Consider the following 20475-nt stretch of genomic DNA (forward strand, 5'->3'; position numbering starts at 1 on the left):
CTATCACTGCCGGCAGTCCATTCCACACCCCAACCACTCTCTGCGTAAAGAACCTACCTCTGATATCCTTCCTATATCTCCCACCACGAACCCTATAGTTATGCCCCCTTGTAATAGCTCCATCCACCCAAGGAAATAGTCTTTGAACGTTCACTCTATCTATCCCCTTCATCATTTTATAAACCTCTATTAAGTCTCCCCTCAGCCTCCTCCGCTCCAGAGAGAACAGCCCTAGCTCCCTCAACCTTTCCTCATAAGACCTTCCCCACAAACCAGGCAGCATCCTGGTAAATCTCCTCTGCACTCTTTCCAGCGCTTCCACATCCTTCTTATAGTGAGGTGACCAGAACTGCACACAATATTCCAAATGTGGTCTCACCAAGGTCCTGTACAGTTGCAGCATAACCCCACGGCTCTTAAACTCCAACCCCCCGTTAATAAAAGCTAACACACTATAGGCCTTCTTCACAGCTCTATCCACTTGAGTGGCAACCTTTAGAGATCTGTGGATATGGACCCCAAGATCTCTCTGTTCCTCCACAGTCTTCAGAACCCTACCTTTGACCCTGTAATCCACATTTAAATTAGTCCTACCAAAATGATTCACCTCACATTTATCAGGGTTAAACTCCATTTGCCATTTTTCAGCCCAGCTTTGCATCCTATCTATGTCTCTTTGCAGCCTACAACAGCCCTCCATCTCATCCACTACTCCACCAATCTTGGTGTCATCAGCAAATTTACTGATCCACCCTTCAGCCCCCTCCTCTAAGTCATTAATAAAAATCACAAAGAGCAGAGGACCAAGCACTGATCCCTGTGGCACTCTGCTAGCAACCTGCCTCCAATCCGAAAATTTTCCATCCACCACCACCCTCTGTCTTCGATCAGACACAGTAAGAAGTTTAACAACACCAGGTTAAAGTCCAACAGGTTTATTTGGTAGCAAAAGCCACACAAGCTTTCGAGGCTCTAAGCCCCTTCTTCAGGTGAGTGGGAATTCTGTTCACAAACAGAACTTATAAAGACACAGACTCAATTTACATGAATAATGGTTGGAATGCGAATACTTACAACTAATCCAGTCTTTAAGAAACAAAACAATGGGAGTGGAGAGAGCATCAAGACAGGCTAAAAAGATGTGTATTGTCTCCAGATCAGACAGCCAGTTACCTATCCAATTGGCCAACTTTCCCTCTATCCCACACCTCCTCACTTTCATCATAAGCCGACCATGGGGGACCTTATCAAACGCCTTACTAAAATCCATGTATATGACATCAACTGCCCTACCTTCATCAACACACTTAGTTACCTCCTCAAAAAATTCTATCAAATTTGTGAGGCACGACTTGCCCTTCACGAATCCGTGCTGACTATCCCGGATTAATCTGCATCTTTCTAAATGGTCGTAAATCCCATCCCTAAGGACCTTTTCCATCAATTTACCAACCACCGAAGTAAGACTAACCAGTCTATAATTACCAGGGTCATTTCTATTCCCTTTCTTAAACAGAGGAACAACATTCGCCATTCTTCAGTCCTCTGGCACCATCCCCGTGGACAGCGAGGACCCAAAGATCAAAGCCAAAGGCTCTGCAATCTCATCCCTTGCCTCCCAAAGAATCCTAGGATATATTTCATCAGGCCCAGGGGACTTATCGACCTTCAGTTTATTCAAAACTGCCAGGACATCCTCCCTCCAAACATCTATTTCCTCCAGCCTATTAGCCTGTAACACCTTTTCTTCCTCAAAAACATGGCCCCTCTCCTTGGTGAACACTGAAGAAAAGTATTCATTCATCACCTCGCCTATCTCTACTGATTCCATACACAAGTTCCCACTACTGTCCTTGACTGGCCCTAACCTCACCCTGGTCATTCTTTTATTCCTCACATAAGAGTAAAAAGCCTTGGGGTTTTCCTTGATCCGACCCGCCAAGGACTTCTCATGTCCCCTCCTAGCTCTCCTAAGCTCCTTTTTCAGCTCATTCCTTGCTAACTTGTAACCCTCAATCGAGCCATCTGAACCTTGTTTCCTCATCCCTACATAAGCTTCCCTCTTCCTTTTCACAAGACATTCCACCTCTTTTGTGAACCATGGTTCCCTCACGCGGCCATTTCCTCCCTGCCTGACAGGGACATACCTATCAAGGACACCCAGTATTTGTTCCTTGAAAAAGTTCCAATTTTCATCAGTGCCTTTCCCTGACAGTTTCTGTTCCCAACTTATGCCCCCTAATTCTTGCCTAATCGCATCATAATTACCTCTCCCCCAATTGTAAACCTTGCCCCGCCGTACGGCCCTATCCCTCTCCATTGCAATATATGGGATTAAGAAATCCCATAAGAAATATGGGATTAGTGCAGGAAGGTGGGATTGAGATAGAAAATCAGCAATGGTGGAGTAAGCTCAGGGGGGGTTTCTTGCTTTACTCCTGCTCCAACTCTTATATCCAGATGTTCACATGTGTATGGAGTGTGGTGTGGGGATAGAGTGAAGCTCTCAATCTCTGAGTGTAGAGTCCAGAACAAGGGAGCCGGACATTAATATTTGAGCCAGATCATTCAGAGGTGATTTCAGGAAGTATTTCTTCACACAAAGTGAAGTGAGAATCTGGAACCCTCTCCGTTATCGCATTTTTACCTCAGGGCCCACGAGCTTCTTATTCTGGAAGAAATCTTGCCGTTTTGTTGAAAGCACACTCATATTCACATACTGACTATTTACAAAGGTTAAACACAACCAACACATAACTGGAGCTACTCTCGAAGATGCTTCTCTGTCCTCTCCTCAGTGAATGATATCACCGTGACATAGCTCCTCACACACATGCTCAGTAGCTAGCAGTAGAGTTAACCCTTTACTCTATAGTCTCTTCCCCGTAAAGCTGTTAAGAGTCGGGGGTCAATTAAAAGTGGCAAAACTGATTGAGTCTATTTTTGTTAGACTAAGGTATTAAGGGTTATGAACCAAGGTGAGGAAATGGAGCCAAGATATAAATCAGCCCAAGGGGCTGAATGGTCTCCTCTGTTCCGATGTTTCATATACCCTGAAGCTGGTGATGTTGAGGTGCACAACATAGAACATAGAACATAGAACATTACAGCGCAGAACAGGCCCTTCGGCCCACGATGTTGCACCGACCAGTTAAAAAAAAAAACTGTGACCCTCCAACCTAAACCAATTTCTTTTCGTCCATGAACCTATCTACGGATCTCTTAAACGCCCCCAAACTAGGCGCATTTACTACTGATGCTGGCAGGGCATTCCAATCCCTCACCACCCTCTGGGTAAAGAACCTACCCCTGACATCGGTTCTATAACTACCCCCCCTCAATTTAAAGCCATGCCCCCTCGTGCTGGATTTCTCCATCAGAGGAAAAAGGCTATCACTATCCACCCTATCTAAACCTCTAATCATCTTATATGTTTCAATAAGATCCCCTCTTAGCCGCCGCCTTTCCAGCGAAAACAATCCCAAATCCCTCAGCCTCTCCTCATAGGATCTCCCCTCCATACCAGGCAACATCCTGGTAAACCTCCTCTGCACCCTCTCCAAAGCCTCCACATCCTTCCTGTAATGTGGGGACCAGAACTGCACACAGTACTCCAGGTGCGGCCGCACCAGAGTTGTGTACAGTTGCAACATAACGCTACGACTCCTAAATTCAATCCCCCTACCAATAAACGCCAAGACACCATATGCCTTCTTAACAACCTTATCTACTTGATTCCCAACTTTCAGGGATCTATGCACACTATACACCTAGATCCCTCTGCTCCTCCACACTATTCACAAGATCGATGCTGTTCTAGCAACACAGCGGTCCTCGGTTAAGAGATTCCAGTGATGAATACCACAGATCAGGCTTGTGTTTGGGTCAGGATGGGATTATGGTCGGGATGGGGAGCGGGTCTGGTTTCAGGTTGGGTTCACGTTTGGTGTAAGGGTCAGTTTGCTGGTTGCATCTGGTTTCCTATTCAGTGCCGAGGGTCAGCTCCAGTGTCAGGGTCAATTAAGAGGTCAAGCTATCAGGTTGGGCCAGAGGTTGAACCTGTGATCAGGGCCTGGCCCCCGACAGCCCTCCAGCAAGTGGCCAGTCAACATTATAAATGAAAATGTAGGCTGCATTGTCCCAATAAACTCTTATTGCCTCAATATCAGTTGGTACACAGAAATTCCCACTTTCACCAGCTGTGTTGAATCAATCTAACCCACATTCCCTGGAGCCGAGAACCTTTGCTTTAACCTCTTCCCATCAAATGGGAAATTCTACCAGGACCTAATAATCCGTAATTCCGAACTGTGACAAAGGGTGGAATTTTCCTGTCCCGCCTGCCATGGGAATTGTAGCGGGCGGGACGCGAACCATGCAAAGGTCTGTTGACCTCGAGCAGGATTTTCCGGTCTTGGGACGAGTGCGGCCGGAAAATCCCATCCAAAGATTTCATTGTTACATCTCCAGGAATTCTAATCAATGTTTATCTCTAGTTATATCTCCAGGAATTCTAACCATTGGTTATTTTTTGTTATCTGATGACCTCAGTGAATGCTCAGGACAATGAGGACCATTCACCCCTCCATTTTAGCTGTCGCTTTGGGCACCGTGAAATTGTGAGGTACTTGCTGCAAGGCAACTTTGATGTGCACCCCCACGCGGTGAATATCTATGGAGATACTCCTCTGCACCTGTAAGTTTGTCAATTCATCCTCTTCATCATTGCCTCGATTATCAAGAAAAACTAATGGAAAAGGTCAAAAAAATAACCAAAGAGGCTCAGGAAATGTTGGCTTGCATCTCAAGAGGATTGCAATACGAAGGGGTGGAAGTGATGCTGTAGTTGTGTCAAGCTCTGGTTAGGCCTCCTCTGGAGAAACTGGGTTCAGTTCAGGGTTCCAGACCTCAGGAAAGCAATACTGACCTTGGGGGGAGTACAGAGCTGATTCACCAGAATGATCCCGGGGCTGAAGGGCTAAATTACAAGGAGAGGTTGCATAGACCTAGCTTGTATTCCGCTGAGTGTAGAAGATTAAGAGGTGATTTAATTGCGGTGTTTGAGATGATTAAAGGACTTGATAGGGTAGATAGATAGAACCTATTTCCTCTGATGGGAGGAGTCCAGAATAAGATTTGAAAATGAGAGCCAGACCACTCAGCGTTGATGTCAGAGAGCACTTCCTCACACAGGGCAGTGGAAATCTGGAACATTCTCCAGCAGAAAGCTGTGATTGCTGGGGATGTTACACAATCAATGCAGCTGGATGGAGATGGAGATTAGCCGTATCGAGGAGCCATAACTTTAAGATATACACCAATAAATTTGATCGGGAATTCAGGAGAAATGTCTTTCCCCAAACAGTGGGGGGAATATGGCATTCATTCCCACAGGGAGTGGGGAGAATGTGGGACTCGCTCCCATAGACAGTGCAGAAAATGTGGTACTCGCTCCTACAGGGAGTGGGGAGAATGTGGGACTCGCTCCCACAAGGAGTGGGGAGAATGTGGGACTCGCTCCCACAAGGAGTGGGGAGAATGTGGGACTCGCTCCCACAGGGAGTGGGGAGAATGTGGGACTCGCTCCCACAGGGAGTGGGGAGAATGTGGGACTCGCTCCCACAAGGAGTGGGGAGAATGTGGGACTCACTCCTACAGAGAGTGGGGAGAATGTGGAACTCGCTCCCACGGGGAGTGGGGAGAATGTGGAACTCGCTCCCACAGGGAGGTGAATAGTATCGATACGTTTACAGAGGAAGCTGGATGAGGGAGAAAGGAATCGAAGGAGATGCTGACAGGGTGGGATGAAGAGGGTTTGGAGGAGTCTTGTGGGGAGCAGGGACATTCCTGAGTTAAATGGCCTGTTTCCCTGCGGTAAATATTATGGAATTCTCTGTCATGGCTGCAGAGACTGAATGGCTCTCCCTCTTGCTACTTTCCTTGATTTGTCTTTAGTACAGAAGGATTTGTTGTTGTTTTTGTAGGGCTTGTTACAACGGTAAACTGGATGTGGCCAGCGAACTCATCCAACTATCGGGGACAGAAAGCTTGACCAAGGAGAATATCTTCAGTGAAACCTCTTTCCACAGGTAGCTTATCTGTAAGATCGAGTGCCTGCTCCTCTGCCGCAGACTCAATTGCTTGAGAATCATTCGTACATTTTCATTGCAGCTCCTGCACTTACGGAAAGGACCTTGAACTGGTCAAGTTTCTCATCAGCCAGAACGTCATGAGCATAAATCACCAGGGAAGGGACGGGCATACAGGTAAGATTTGACACAGAGGAAATTCAGTGAGAAGATTAAGAAGGTTTCAGACTCCTCTGGAAATGAGTGTCTCGGTGAAGTGGAGGAGCAGAGCCACTTGGGGGCACACGGCAGCGAGGGGGGGCTTTTAATGGGAAATCCCATTGACAACAGCGAGATTAGATGATTCCACTGTCGGCCAATGGTGGGTTGATTCCCACCATCGCGAAACACATGGCGGGAAGCATGGTAAATCCCGCCTCACAATAACTTTCAAAAGTGAATTGGATAGATACTTAACAATGTGAGTGTGTAGCGCTTTGGAGCAAGAGCAGGATAGTGGGATTAATAGCTCTTTAATGAGTTGATATAGGCACAAAGGGTCAATGGCTTCTCTCTCTGCTGTATGATGATGCGAGCTGAGGTTCTGAGGAGCCTCTTGGAATCGACCTGATAACATTGCGAAGCATCTCTGAGCTCTTGATTTATATTCCAGGTCTGCACAGTGCCTGTTACCATGGCCACATTCGCCTGGTGCAGTTCCTATTGGACAGTGGTGCTGACATGAATCTGGTGGCCTCAGATCCCAGTCGTTCCAGTGGAGAGAAAGATGAACAAACATGTCTGATGTGGGCCTACGAGAAAGGTAACTGAGGTGCCGCCAAAGTGGGTTTGATTGGACAGCTGGTGTCAGTTATTGCTCAGTAAGAGGCAGTCTCAGATCTGAATCAGCCGCTTGTTGCTTCAAGCCCCACTGCAGGAATTGAGTAAAAAAAGCAATGCTAACACTCCCAATGGAGTGCTGCACTGTCAGAGGGTCAGTACTGAGGGAGTGCCGCACTGTCAGAGGGTCAGTACTGAGGGAGTGCCGCACTGTCAGAGGGTCAGTACTGAGGGAGTGCCGCACTGTCAGAGGGTCAGTACTAAGGGAGTGCTGCACTGTCAGAGGGTCAGTACTGAGGGAGTGCTGCACTGTCCGAGGGTCAGTACTGAGGGAGTGCTGCACTGTCAGAGGGTCAGTATTGAGGGAGTGCCACACTGTCAGAGGGTCAGTACTGAGGGAACGCTTCACTGTCGGAGGGTCAGTGCTGAAGGAGTGCTGCTCTGTCAGAGGGTCAGTGCTGAGGGAGTGCTGCACTGTCAGAGGGTCAGTACTGAGGGAGTGCTGCACTGTCAGAGGGTCAGTACTGAGGGAGCGCTGCACTGTCAGAGGGTCAGTACTGAGGGAGTGCCGCACTGTCAGAGGGTCAGTACTGAGGGAGTGCCGCACTGTCAGAGGGTCAGTACTGAGGGAGTGCCGCACTGTCAGAGGGTCAGTACTGAGGGAGTGCCGCACTGTCAGAGGGTCAGTACTGAGGGAGTGCCGCACTGTCAGAGGGAGGCTCAGTGCTGACCATCCCTCAGAGGAAGAGTACTGAGTGTATACTGTGCAGTTGATAAACAGGCTGCAGTATATCTGATGTTGCAGCGGTTGACTGCTTTTTAAGAGTGCTTCATTGGTGTAAAGTGTTTTTGGATAATCTTAGGTTGTGAAATCTATGATAGAAATGCAAATCTTTCTTAATCCTGAAATTCTAGAATGTGTCAGAGTATTTATTGTCGTTACTCCTCATATTCCAGGTCATGATGCGATTGTTACCCTGCTGAAACATTATAAAAGGCCTCAGGATGAATCGCCTTGCAATGAATATTCCCAACCTGGTGGAGGTAAATGCATGAATTTAAGATCATTACATTTCACTTCTGTACTAACGCAGCTTGTTGAGGTGAAGCAGGAACGCTGCCGCAGGAATGACAGCCACCTGAGGCCCAGGATCATGGAGCGAGACAGGCCAGAGGTAAGAACCACTGGGAGTGGTTTTGCAGGGTTGGGTTGCAGGGGTTGGGATTTGTAGGGTGTTTGGCAGGAAGGAAAAGGGAATGGCTTTCAGTGGGCCCCCTCCTTCCCCCCTTCTCAATCAGGCACTGAGGAAACAACCCTGACCCCAGCGAGATGGCCAGCAGTCTGCTCGTTTCAGTTTGCTCCCTGTTAGGTGACAGGCTCACTCCCACCTGGAGTAAAACTAGTGACCGCTGGATGAGGCCCTCAAGTGGTTATTAATTGATGACCAAAGGGCCTCAGTTAGCAGGTGGGCAGGAAGTCTCAGCACGGGCCTTCCTGTCCTGGCCTTAATTGGAATGGAGACAGGAAGGAGAGAAAGTGCTCTTCTGACACCCTCCCACCCGATTCAATGCTTTTCCTGCCTCCAAACATGCCACTAGAGAGAGGGCAAGAGATTCCATCCCCAAAGTCAAAACATCTTTACCTACTGCGGCAAGAGTGGACATGGGTCTTGATGCATAGCCCCCTGCCCCAGATATCGTACCTGGGATAGACACATGAGAGCGGACAGACACTACTTGAGCTTTGCTGCTACCATGAGCAGGAGAGGTCATCATTCACTGTAATAAACAGCTGGAGAGATGGTTGGAACACTGGCTTCAATTTTAAAGTTTATTTATTAGTGTCACAAGTAGGCTTACATTAACACCGCATTGAAATTACTGTGAAATTCCCCTAGTTGCCACACTCCGGCGCCTGCTCGGGTACACTGCGGGAGAATTTAGAACAAAGAACAAAGAACAGTAGAGCACAGGAACAGGCCCTTCGGCCCACCAAGTCTGTGCCAACACAGATGCCTCTCTAATCTAATATTTTCTTGCCTCTATGTGGTCCATATCCCTCTATTCGCTGCCTATTCATGTATCTATCCAGATGCCTCTTGAACGTTGTTATAGAATCTGCTTCCACCACCTCCCCCGGCAGTGTGTTCCTGACATTCTCCACTCTCTGTGTGAAACATTTTCCCCTTATATCTCTTTTAAACTTTCCCCCTCTCACTTTCAACATATGCTCCCAAGTAATTGACCCTTCAAGCCGAACCAAAGTCTTATACAGCTGCAACATGATTTTCCAATTCCTATACTCAACGCCCCGACCGATGAAGGCCAGCATGCCGTACGTCTTCTTGACCGCTTTGTCCACCTGAGTTGCTACCTTCAGGGAACTGTGGATCTCCACACCTAGATCCCTCTGTATGCTAATGTTTCTAAGGGCTCTACCATTTACTGTATACTTTCCTTCTGCAATAGACCTTCCAAATCGCATCACCTCACATTTCTCCAGGTTAAATTCCATCTGCCATCTTTTGGCCCAAGTCTCCAGTGAATTTATATCCTGCTGTATCCTCTGATAATCCTCCTCACTATCCATTCCTCCCCCAATGCATCTAACGTGCACGTCTTTTGGACTGTGGGAGGAAACCAGAGCACCCAGAGGAAACCCACCCACACACAGGAAGAATGTATAAACTCCACACAATCAGTGACCCAAGCCCAGGAATTGAACCCAGGTCCCTGGTGCTGTGATGCAGCGGTGCTAACCACTGTGCCACCGTGCCGCTCCAATTGTATGCTATGCCGTGCCATGCCAATTGTACAAGAACATTGTCACCAAGGAAGCTCGAGACACCATGGAGAGCTTGCCAGTCATGGCAGAGCTAGGTACTGAACCTTTAGTGGAAGAGTTGGGTAAAGTTAATGACTCTCTTGCCATGGACAAAGCACCAGGTTCTGATGCTGCACTGTCTGAACTCATCATGTAGGGGAAACCAGCACTCCTGTAGCATCTGCACAAACTTCTGTGTCTCTGCTGCAGGAAGGCGGCAGTGCCTCAGCATATGTATGATGCAGAAACCGTGACCCTGTACAAAAGCAAGGGTGGCTGCACCACGATCAGGGTATCTCCTTGCTGAGCCTCATGGGGGAAATATTTTCCCATGTTGCCCTTGTCAGTCTGCAAGTCCTGGCTGAACACATCTACCCCCAATCCCAGTGCGGTTTCAGAACCGGAAGATCAACACTGGACCTGACCTCCTCAGTCCAGCAGCTAGATGAGAAATGCCATGAAGAAAGGAGACCATTATATATTGCCTTCATCGAACTCACCAAGACATTCAACCATGGGAGTAGAGATGGTCTATTTAAGCTGCTGGAGAAAATTGGCTGTCTGCTGGAGCTGCTCAATGTGATCTCTTCATACGTTCATGAGATATAGGAGCAGAATTAGGCCATTCGGCCCATCGACTCCACTCCGCCATTCGATCACCACTTCTTTGCATCTCTTTGCTGCTGTATCTGCCTTCAGCTCAATGACAGAGAATGTCTACTTACACACCAGAGCTGAGAGAAAGCTGTTCAACTTCATTCTCCTGAGACCCAAAACAAACTTATAAATAAGGAGAAGGACATTTGACCCCCTCGGGCAGAGCTGGATTTACACTGTGTGGGGCCCCGTGCTCACCTTGGTGGACAGATCCCCTCCCCCCAATGATACCACGCCCCCTCCTGACCCCGCCCACCCTCACCCCACTAAAAACACAAAGCCACTAAAATACACAAATTGATCATTGCTTTTTAACTTGTGAAAAAACACACCGTGTGAATAATTGCTGAATTGAAACCCAAGTTTACCTCTTTGTCAGAGTGACAGTAAAGATGGTTAATATTGCGACCTGTGCGGGTTGAGGCGAGCCAACATGGAACTCGTTGCTGAGGAATAAGATGGAAGAATCAGCCAATGACAACATTGCAGCAAATGCCAGTGCAGGACACAATGACAGTCCAGTGCAGGAGCAAATACACCAATCAATAAGATTCATACATTCCCATTCAGTATATTGCAGATAGAAAACTCTGACACGACCACAGGTTCCCCTTTATTGATCTTGCTTGCTACTTCCTCAAAGAACTCCAATAAATTGTTCAAACATGATTTCCCTTTCACTCAACCACATTGCCTCTGCTTGATTGCACTGAGATTTTCCAAGTGACCTTCATTGACCTTCTTAGCCAATCATTGACCTTTTCAGTGAATCATTGACCTTCTCAGCAAATCATTGACCTTCTCAACGAATCATTGATCTTCTCAGCGAATCATTGACTTTCTCGGCCACTGTTTTCCGCTGCTGCTAATACAGCAGAGACTGACACACCAGAATGAGGCTCCTGAGTCGCACCAGCGATGTTTAGAAACATAGAAACTAGAAGCAGGAGTAGGCCATTCGGCCCTTCAAGCCTGCTGCACCGTTCAGTTTGATTATGGCTGATCATCAAAATCAATATTCTGATTCTGCCAAACAGTTCACCATCACGGCAGAAACCATGATCTTACCAGACTGGAGTCTGCCACAGTCTGCCCTCTTGGGGAATATAAAAGATCTTAATTCACTGTTTTGAAGGAGTTGAGGTGAGTTCTTTCCAGTGTCCTGGGGCCAATATTTATCCCCCAACAAATAGAAGGAGAGTGTCTAATCCTTTATTTCTTTGATGTCTGTGGGAGCTTGCTGTGTTCAGATTGGCTGCTACTTTCCCACATTACAATAGTGATTACAGTTTGAAATATCCTCCTGAGGCTCCGTCCCACTGAAGCCAGGTATGATCATTTCAAGATAACTGACAAAAAACAGGTGGAAGAATAAAATAACACAGTGAGTTGTTGTGATCTGGAATGTGCTGCCTGAACGGGCGTTGGAAGCAGATTCAATAATAACTTTCAAAAGGCAGTTGGAGAAAGAGTTGAAAAAGGAAAATTTTCAGGGCGATGGGGAAAGAGCGGTGGGTAATAGGACTAACTCAAAAAGCCAGCACAGGCATGATGGGCTGTATGGCCTCCTATCATGCTCTCCGAATCTGTGATTCTATAAAAGGTGTTATATCAATGCTAGCTAAATCTTTAACTTTAGGTGCAGTCTTGTCATAATTTTGCCTGCAATAGATTTAAGATCAATATTAATTTGGAACCACCCTTTCTCTTCTAGATGGTTCCTACGTTTCTGTTCCATCACCACTTGGGAAGATTAAAAGCATGACAAAAGGTGAGAAGGTGTAAGTTAGAATGTGAAATGTTTCAGTCCTGAGACTTCTTCATACAAACATTTAATGGCAGCATTTCAAGTGAAAGAAATAACGTTTCCCAGTTTCATATGACAGAGATTCCATTTGTAAATAACAAACAGGGAGATTGCTTCAAGAATAAGACAAACACTGACAGCAATGTAAGTGAATTTGCAGAAACTAGGCCCAGTTCTCAGTAAACGGCTCCAGGCAATTGCGTTGCCCAAACTGGAAGATCAGATGCAGGGATGAGGGGAGGAGAGTCAGAGTTAGCCCCAGTGTGTGAGGGGACGGGGGAAATTATAACCGACATTCTCAGTCCTAATGTCCAACCAGTGACCCTTTCTGCAAGGTGTTGGGTGGACTCATCCGTGATACCACTTGTTTACAAACATACGAGCAAATGAGTTCGGAGCAGGAGCTATTCCAATGGAGCCCGGTCCAGCTTGTCCAACATTTCCTCACAAGGTTAAAGTTAAAGTTTTAAAGTTTATTTATTTATTATCACAAATAAGCTTTACATTAACACTGCAATGAAGTCACTGTGAAATTCCCCTAGTCGCCACACTCCGGTGCCTGTTCGGGTCCAATGCACCTAACCAGCATGTCTTTCGGACTGTGGGAGGAAACCGGAGGACCCGGAGGAAACCCACGCAGATACGGGGAGAATGTGCAAACTCCACACAGACAGTGACCCAAGCCGGGAATCGAACCCAGATCCCTGGTACTGTGAAGCAGCAGTGCTAACCACTGTGCCACCGTGCTGCCCCCATTCCGGGTATCCGTCAAGTGAACCTTCTCTGAACTGCTTCTAATGCAATTAATTATATCCTTTTTCAGATAACGCAGAGTTTTCCCGTCACGCTCGTCGCAGAAATCGGAGTGGGTGGGATGGGAAATTTGCAGGACCATTTAAAGATGCCTTGACCTCAGGCAGGAGTTTCCGGTCTTGGGGTGTACGGCCTGAAAATCCCACCCATTGTCCCACACCGGGATCGGGAAAGGAAAATGTCTCTCCAGAAAGGGTGGCAAAATCTTAGGAAATGACTAAACAAGGAATTAAAAAGGTGCCTTCCTGGTATCATAGATGTACACTATAGATCGGTGTTCCCTCCTCAATGTGCAGGGTAACGGGGAACCAGCACTCGCTCAAACAATGTGGACCAAATCATCCTTTCCCTATCACTCTCATCTCCTTTAGCAATACAATGTTCTCAGCACTGTTCCGATTCTATTCTCCCGGCATCTTCCAAATGTAATCACTCCACCATTGATGGTCCGGCCTCCACTCCAGGCTCTGGAATTCCCTCCTTTCTACCTCTCTGGCTCATCCGTTACACCATGGCTGAAAATCTACTTCACGTTCTTTAACATCTCGTGTCCTAATATCTCCCCACATCACTCGGTGTTGAATTATGTTTGTTCTCACACCTGTAAAGTTCCCAGGATTTTTTTTCAGTACATTATAGGTGATATATAAATGCAAGATGTTGGTGTATTCTTGGCAAGTCTCTGAACACTCAGTTTCTTTCTTTCCACTCACTACCCCCCACCCCTGCCAACTCACAACCCGCCCCCCGCAACCAACCCCTGCCCCGCCCCCCCACCACACAGAGAAAGCTGATGTTCTCCTCCTGCGAGCTGGCCTGCCTTCCCATTTCCACCTCCAGCTGTCGGACATCGAGTTCCATGAAATTATTGGCTCAGGTAAAAACAGAAAAGCTGCTGACGCGATCGAGATGCAAAGTTCCAGAAAGTGTCAAATTATCACAAACTGACCACCTCTTATGTGTCTGGAAACGTATAGGTTCGTTTGGGAAAGTTTACAAAGGGAAATGCAGGAACAAAATTGTCGCCATTAAAAGGTAAAATCATAATTGCAACATATAGACACATCTGGATTATTGAACAATACAATTCCATTGACATTATATCGAATGATTGAATATTGAGAAGAATTCAGTCAGCTGGGGCGGTCAGGAATGTGGCTGAGGCGTAGGGAACGTGACGTTCGACTATTGTGCAGATAAAAGAATATGTTTCCTTTGCAGTGAAGATTAGAAGATGTATGACATCAAAGCTGGGTAGACAAAGGATCAATATGTCACTGTCCTATAATGTCTCAATGAGGGCTACAGGATAACTGACATTATTCTACAGTATACACGTAAGGGACAAGGGATCAATGACACCCTCTAATATTCTAATGAGGGAAGGAGATATATCGGAGATGCCAGTCCAATTCTTTCCCAGCTGACCTTTCAACCTGTACACTTGGGAAACTTGATTTCATCCAAAATTGCCACCAATAGTCTATTGAGAGGAGTTGAAGTTATATTCACCCAGTAAGCCCTGTGTCGAAACAATGCCTCAATTTTCAGATTTCCATCCTTGTTTTCAAATCTCATCAATAACGGGTGTCACGTTTTGGTGAATAATGAAGCATTGGGATGTTTATTACGCTGCAGAAATGTAACTTGGTGCTGTGATCCCCATCATTGTTAAACAGGTTAAATTAAAATGAGGCTAGATTTACCAGAACCTAAAGAGTAAAATTACAAGGATAATTTCATAAACGTGGTTTGTATTTCCTTGAGTTTAGAAGAATACGATGTGATCTGATTGAGATGTCTGAGATAATTTGAGATGTTGATAATGTAGACAGAGTCTCTCACCTCTGGTAGGTACATTCCACAACAAAGGTGCAATGGCCTTAAAATCCCAGGCAGGCCAATCAGGCTGGTGTCAGCAAGTGTTTCTTCACAGGAAGGGGAGTTCAAATCTGGAACTGTCTCCACCAAAAAAACTTCAGATGGGAGGGGTAAATTGATTTGATTTGATTTATTATTGTCACATGTATCGGGATACAATGATAAGTATTGTTTCTTGTCTGCTAAACAGACAAAACATACCGTTCATAGAGTACATAGGGGAGAAGGGAAGGAGAGGATTCAGAATATAGTCTTGCAGTTACAGATAAGCTGTAGAGAAAGATCAGCTTACTGTATAATAGGTGCATTCAAAAGTCTGATGGCAGCAGGGAAGCAGCTGTTCTTGAGTCAGTTGGCATGTGTTTTCAGACTCTTGCACCTTTCCCCCAACGGAAGAATGTGGAAGAGAATATGTCCGGAGTACGTGAGTTCCTTGATTATGCTAACTGCTTTTCCGAGGCAGCAGGAAGTGTGTAGACAGAGTCAATGGATGGGAGGCTGGCTTGCGTGATGGACTGGGCTACGTTCACGACCTTTTGTAGTTTCTTCCGGCCTTGGTCAGAGCAGGAGCTGGAAAAGACCCTTAAATGGCCATTAAGGGCCTCAATTGGGGCAAGGGCAGCTTCCTGCCCCACCATAAAATTGCTGCTAGGTTGAAGCGGGCAGGAACTCGGCGGGGGAGGGGGGTTGTTGGCGGAGAGCCCTGTCCATGGAATATCACAACCCCCACCTCAGAACCCATCGGGTGGAGCGTAAAGTTCTGCCCTGAGTGTCAGTGCAATGATATCACACAGAGCACCGAGCCTATTATTATGGTGAGATACAGGAAATATATTCAAATGTTCACAGATCATTGCTTTTTGATGCCAGTCAATGTGCTTCACGTTTTCATTACACCCCGTCACATCTTTTTTCAAATTAGGTATCGAGCTAACACGTTTTGCTCCAAGTCTGATGTGGACATGTTCTGCCGAGAGGTTTCCATCCTCTGCCGACTCAACCACCCCTGTGTGATCCAGTTTGTTGGGGCATGCTTGGATGATCCCAGCCAGTTCGCCATTGTGACACAGTTCATCTCGGGAGGATCATTGTTCTCCCTCTTACATGAGCAAAAGAGGTACAGTTTCTACCAGCTAATATTCTACTAGTTTTGTTATCATGGAATTCTACGAATTCTATCATAGGGATTCTATGAAATCTGCAGAAGCAGCACATCGTGTCTTTGCTGGTTCTTTGAACGAGCTCTCCAATTAGTCCCACATTCCTGGCTCTTTCCCTGAACCCAGCAAATTTTTCCTCATCAATTATCTCTCCAATTCCCTTTTGAAAGTTATTATTGAATCTGCTTCCACCGCCCTTTCAGGCAGCACATTCCAGATCACAACAACTCACTGTGTCAAATAAATTCCCCTCATCTCCTCCTCTGGTTCCTTTCCCGATTCTCTTCAATCTGTGTCCCTCTGGTTACCCATCCTCCTGTCACTTGTTATAATTCCGTAAACACCAATAATCTTTTAAAAAGAAGGGAATCCCTAAGGGACATACAGCATTGGAACAGGAGTAGGCCCCTCAAGCCTGCTCCACCATTCGGTTAGATTATGGCTGGTCTGATTGTAACTTCAGCCCCACATTCTTGCCCACGCCCAATAACCTTTCACCCTCTCACTCATCAAAAACCTATCAAGCTCTGCTTTAAAAATACACAAAGAAGGGGAAAATAGAGTATGAAAGTAAGCTGGCGGGGAACACAAAACTGACTGTAAACGTTTCTATAAGTATGTAAAGAGAAAGAGATTGACAAAAAAGAATGTAGGCCACTAACGAGAGAATTCATAATGGGGAATAAAGAAAGGGCCGAGGAATTAAATTTGTACTTTGCTTCAGTCTTCACAAAGGAAGACATCAACAATGTACCAGAAGTTCTGAGAGAAGCATGTTTTAATGAGGAGTTGAAAGAAATAGTTTTAGTAGAGAAATGGTTTTAGGAAATTGCTAGGATTGAAGGCGGATAAATCTCCTGGTCCGGATAATCTTCATCCCAAAGGAAGTACTTAAGGAAGTGGCCCTGGAAATAGTAGATTCATTGGTGGTCATTTTCCGAAATTCTTTGGACTCTGGACTGGTTCCTACAGATTGGAGAGTGGCTAACGTAAGCCGGCTATTCAGAAAGGGAGGTCGAGAGAAAACAGGGAACTATAGACCAGTGAGCCTAACGTCGGTACTGGGGAAGTTCCTCGAGTCCATTATCATGGATTTCATAACTCAGCGTTTGAAAGGCAGTGGTATAATCAGACAAAGTCAGCATGGATTTACAGAGAGGAAATCATAGTTGACGAATCTATTGGAATTCTTTGAGGGTGTAACTAATAGAGTTGACCAAGGAGAACCAGTAGATGTGGTTTATTCAGGCTCTCAGAAAGCTTTCGACAAGGTCTCACACAACAGACTGCTATGCAAAGTTAAAGCACATGGGATTGCTGGTAGTGTCTTTGTTCAGGTTTGATTCCCGGCTTGGGCCACTGTCTGTGTGGAGTCTGCACGTTCTCCCCTTGTCTGCGTGGGTTTCCTCCTGGTACTCCGGTGTCCTCCCACAGTCTGAAAGACGTGATGGTTAGGTGCATTGACCCAAATAGGCACCAGAGTGTGGCGGCGAGGGGAATTTCACAGTAACTTCATTACAGTGTTAATGTAAGCCTACTTGTGACACTATTAAATAAACTTTAAGAAACTTTAATTAACTTCACAAAGTAAATCAAAGAAAAATGTTTAATGAATAAACTTCATTGCACAAACACTCAGGCCACATCCTGGGCCTCACAGGCTCTCCACAATCCCCATCAGCTTTCTATTTATACGGGGTCAGCTGGTCAGCTGACTATCACATCATTTTGCTATTGGTTACATTATCTACCAGGTCAGCTGGTTAGTTGACCCTCACAGCACCATTGGTTACATTATAACAGATTCCAATGTTATTATTGGTTACATTGTAACAGTCTTGAGATGGATAGAAAGCTGGTTAACAGATAGGAAGCAAAGAGTTGGCATAAATGGGTCTTTTTTCTGATTGACAGTCAGTGACTGCAGGGATACCGCAGGGATTTGTGTTAGGACCCCAACTGTATGGCAGTAAATGGTTCTGCCATACAGTAAATGGCAGATCCCTGAGGAGTATTGATAGGCAGAGGGATCTGGGTGTACAGGTACACAGATCACTGAAAGAGGCAATGCAGGTGGAGAAGGTAGTCAAGGCGGCATACGGCATGCTTGCCTTCATCGGCTGGGGTATTGAGTTTAAAAATTGGCAAGTCATGTTGCAGCTTTATAGAACCTTAGTTAGGCCGCACTTGGAATATAGTGTTCAATTCTGGTCGCCACACTACCAGAAGGATGTGGAGGCTTTGGAGAGGGTACAGAAAAGATTTACATGGATGTTGCCTGGTATGGAGGGCATTAACTATGAGGAGAGGTTGGAGAAACTTGGTTTGTTCACACTGGAGCGATGGAGGTTGAGGGGAGACCTGGTAGAAGTCTACAAGATTATGAGAGGCATCGACAGAGTGAATAGTCAGAAGCTTTTTCCCAGGATGGAAGAGTCAATTACTAGGGGGCACAGGTTTAAGGTGCGAGAGGCAAGGTTTAAAAGAGATGTACGAGGCAGATTTTTTACACAGAGAGTGGTGGGTGCCTGGAACTCGTTGCCGGGGGAGGTATTGGAAGCGGATACGGTAGTGACTTTTAAGGGGCGTCTTGACAAGTACATGAATGAGATGGGAATAGAGGGATATGGTCCCCGGAAGGGTAGGGGGTTTTAGTTCAGTCGGGCAGCATGGTTGGTGCAGGCTTGGAGGGCCGAAGGACCTGTTCCTGTGCTGTAATTTTCTTTGCTCTTTGTTCTTTGTTCACATCATATATTAATGATTTGGAAGTGGGAACTGAATGTATTATCTCCAAATTTGCAGATGATACAAAGCTGGGTGGGAAGGTGAGCTGTGAGGAGGATGCAGAGATGCTTCAGCGTGATTTAGACAGGCTGAGTGAGTGGGCGTAAGCATGCACATGCAGTGTAATGTGGATAAATGTGAGGTTATCTAGTTTGGTAACAATAATAGGAAGACAGATTATTATTTGAATGTGTGTAAATTGAGAGGTGGATACTCAACAAGAACTTGGCGTCCTCGTGCATCAGTCGCTGAAAGTAAGCGCTGAAGGTACATCAGGCAATAAAGAAGGCAATGGTATGTTGGTCTTCATAGCGAGAGGATTTGAGCATAGAAGTAGGGATGTTTTACTGCAGTTGTATAGGGCATTGATGAGGCCACATCTGGAGTATCGTGTGCAGTTATGGTGTCCTTATCTGAGAAAGGATGTTCTTGCTATAGAGGGAGTGCAGTGAAGGTTTACCAGGCTGATTTCTGGGATGGCTGGTCTCTCATATGAGGAGAGACTAAGTTGGTTCGGATTATGTTCACTGAAGTTTAGCAACTTTAAAATAAAATTCTAACAGGATTAGACAGGGTGGATTCAGAAAGATTGTTCCCGATGGTGGGGGGAGACCAGAACTAGTGGTCATAGTTTGAGGATAAGGGGTAAACCTTTTAGGACTAAGGTGAGGAGAAGTTTCTTCACCCAGAGAGTGGTGAATCTGTGAAATTCACTACTACAGAAAGTAACTGAGGCCAAAACGTTGTGTGATTTCAAGAAGTAATTTGGTATAGTTTTGGGGCTAAAGGGATATGGAGGAAGGCAGAATGAGGATATTGAATTTGATGATCAGCCATGATCAAAATGAATGGCGGAGCAGGCTCGAAGGGCCAAATGGCCTCCTCCTGCTTCTGTTTTATATGTTTCTATGTTTCTTTGTTATATTTTTTTGTCTAATTTTCGGGAGGTTTTTTGTAATTAACGGAAACTGGAAGGCCGGATCGCGAAGCCTGCCGGTAGCTGTAGTTTTTTTTTTTCTCTCGGGCCCCTAGCCCTATAAATTGGTGCAGAGGAGATACCCGATCCTCTACACTGGTAGAGGATCCCACCCTTCCATCCTCCTCTAACCTAATTATAAGTGTGGGGAAGTTTTTTTGTTTTCTTTTTTTCTTGCTGGTAATGGCTTCAGGGATGGCAGTTCAGGCAGTATGCTGCATCTCCTGTGGGATGTATGTGGTGAGGAAATCCAGTAGTGTTTCAGGAGATTTTAGTTGTAAGAAGTGCATTAGATTGCAGCTTCTGGAGGAGCGTGTAAAGGAGATGGAGGGGGAGTTAGAGGAACTCCGCATAATTCGGGAGGCGGAGGTGGAAGTTGATAGGAGTTATAGAGAAATAGTAACTCCTAGAAATGAGGCTTGGGTCAATGCCAGGAGGAGGGGTAAGAAGCAATCGGGAAGACAATCCCCTGGGGCGGTTCCCCTCCATAATAGGTTTTCGGTGCTGGAGGCTACAGTTGAGGAGGAATCAACTGAGCATAGAGAGCAGATCTCTGGGGGTGAGCCGAGTGAGAAAGCTCAGGTGGTTAGGGGCTGTAAAAGACTGGGCCTTGTGATTGGGGACTCCACAATTAAGGGGACAGATAGGAGGGTCGGAACTAAAGG

At 46.1% G+C, this 20475-nt stretch overlaps 1 protein-coding gene across 1 annotated transcript in view; it reads left to right on the plus strand.

The window, feature by feature from the left end:
* The window catches only part of tnni3k (TNNI3 interacting kinase), a 97387-nt gene that overhangs the window by 28144 nt on the left and 48768 nt on the right, over positions 1–20475 (plus strand). Inside the window, exons 8-16 of the mRNA XM_078219035.1 lie at positions 4552–4696; positions 5985–6089; positions 6172–6266; positions 6742–6891; positions 7866–7952; positions 12104–12160; positions 13794–13886; positions 13987–14044; positions 15813–16007. Coding sequence (XP_078075161.1) covers positions 4552–4696; positions 5985–6089; positions 6172–6266; positions 6742–6891; positions 7866–7952; positions 12104–12160; positions 13794–13886; positions 13987–14044; positions 15813–16007 — 985 coding nt within the window. The remainder of the gene's footprint in view (positions 1–4551; positions 4697–5984; positions 6090–6171; positions 6267–6741; positions 6892–7865; positions 7953–12103; positions 12161–13793; positions 13887–13986; positions 14045–15812; positions 16008–20475) is intronic.

The sequence above is a fragment of the Mustelus asterias genome, chromosome 8, assembly GCF_964213995.1.
Source record: "Mustelus asterias chromosome 8, sMusAst1.hap1.1, whole genome shotgun sequence".
NCBI lineage: Eukaryota > Metazoa > Chordata > Chondrichthyes > Carcharhiniformes > Triakidae > Mustelus > Mustelus asterias.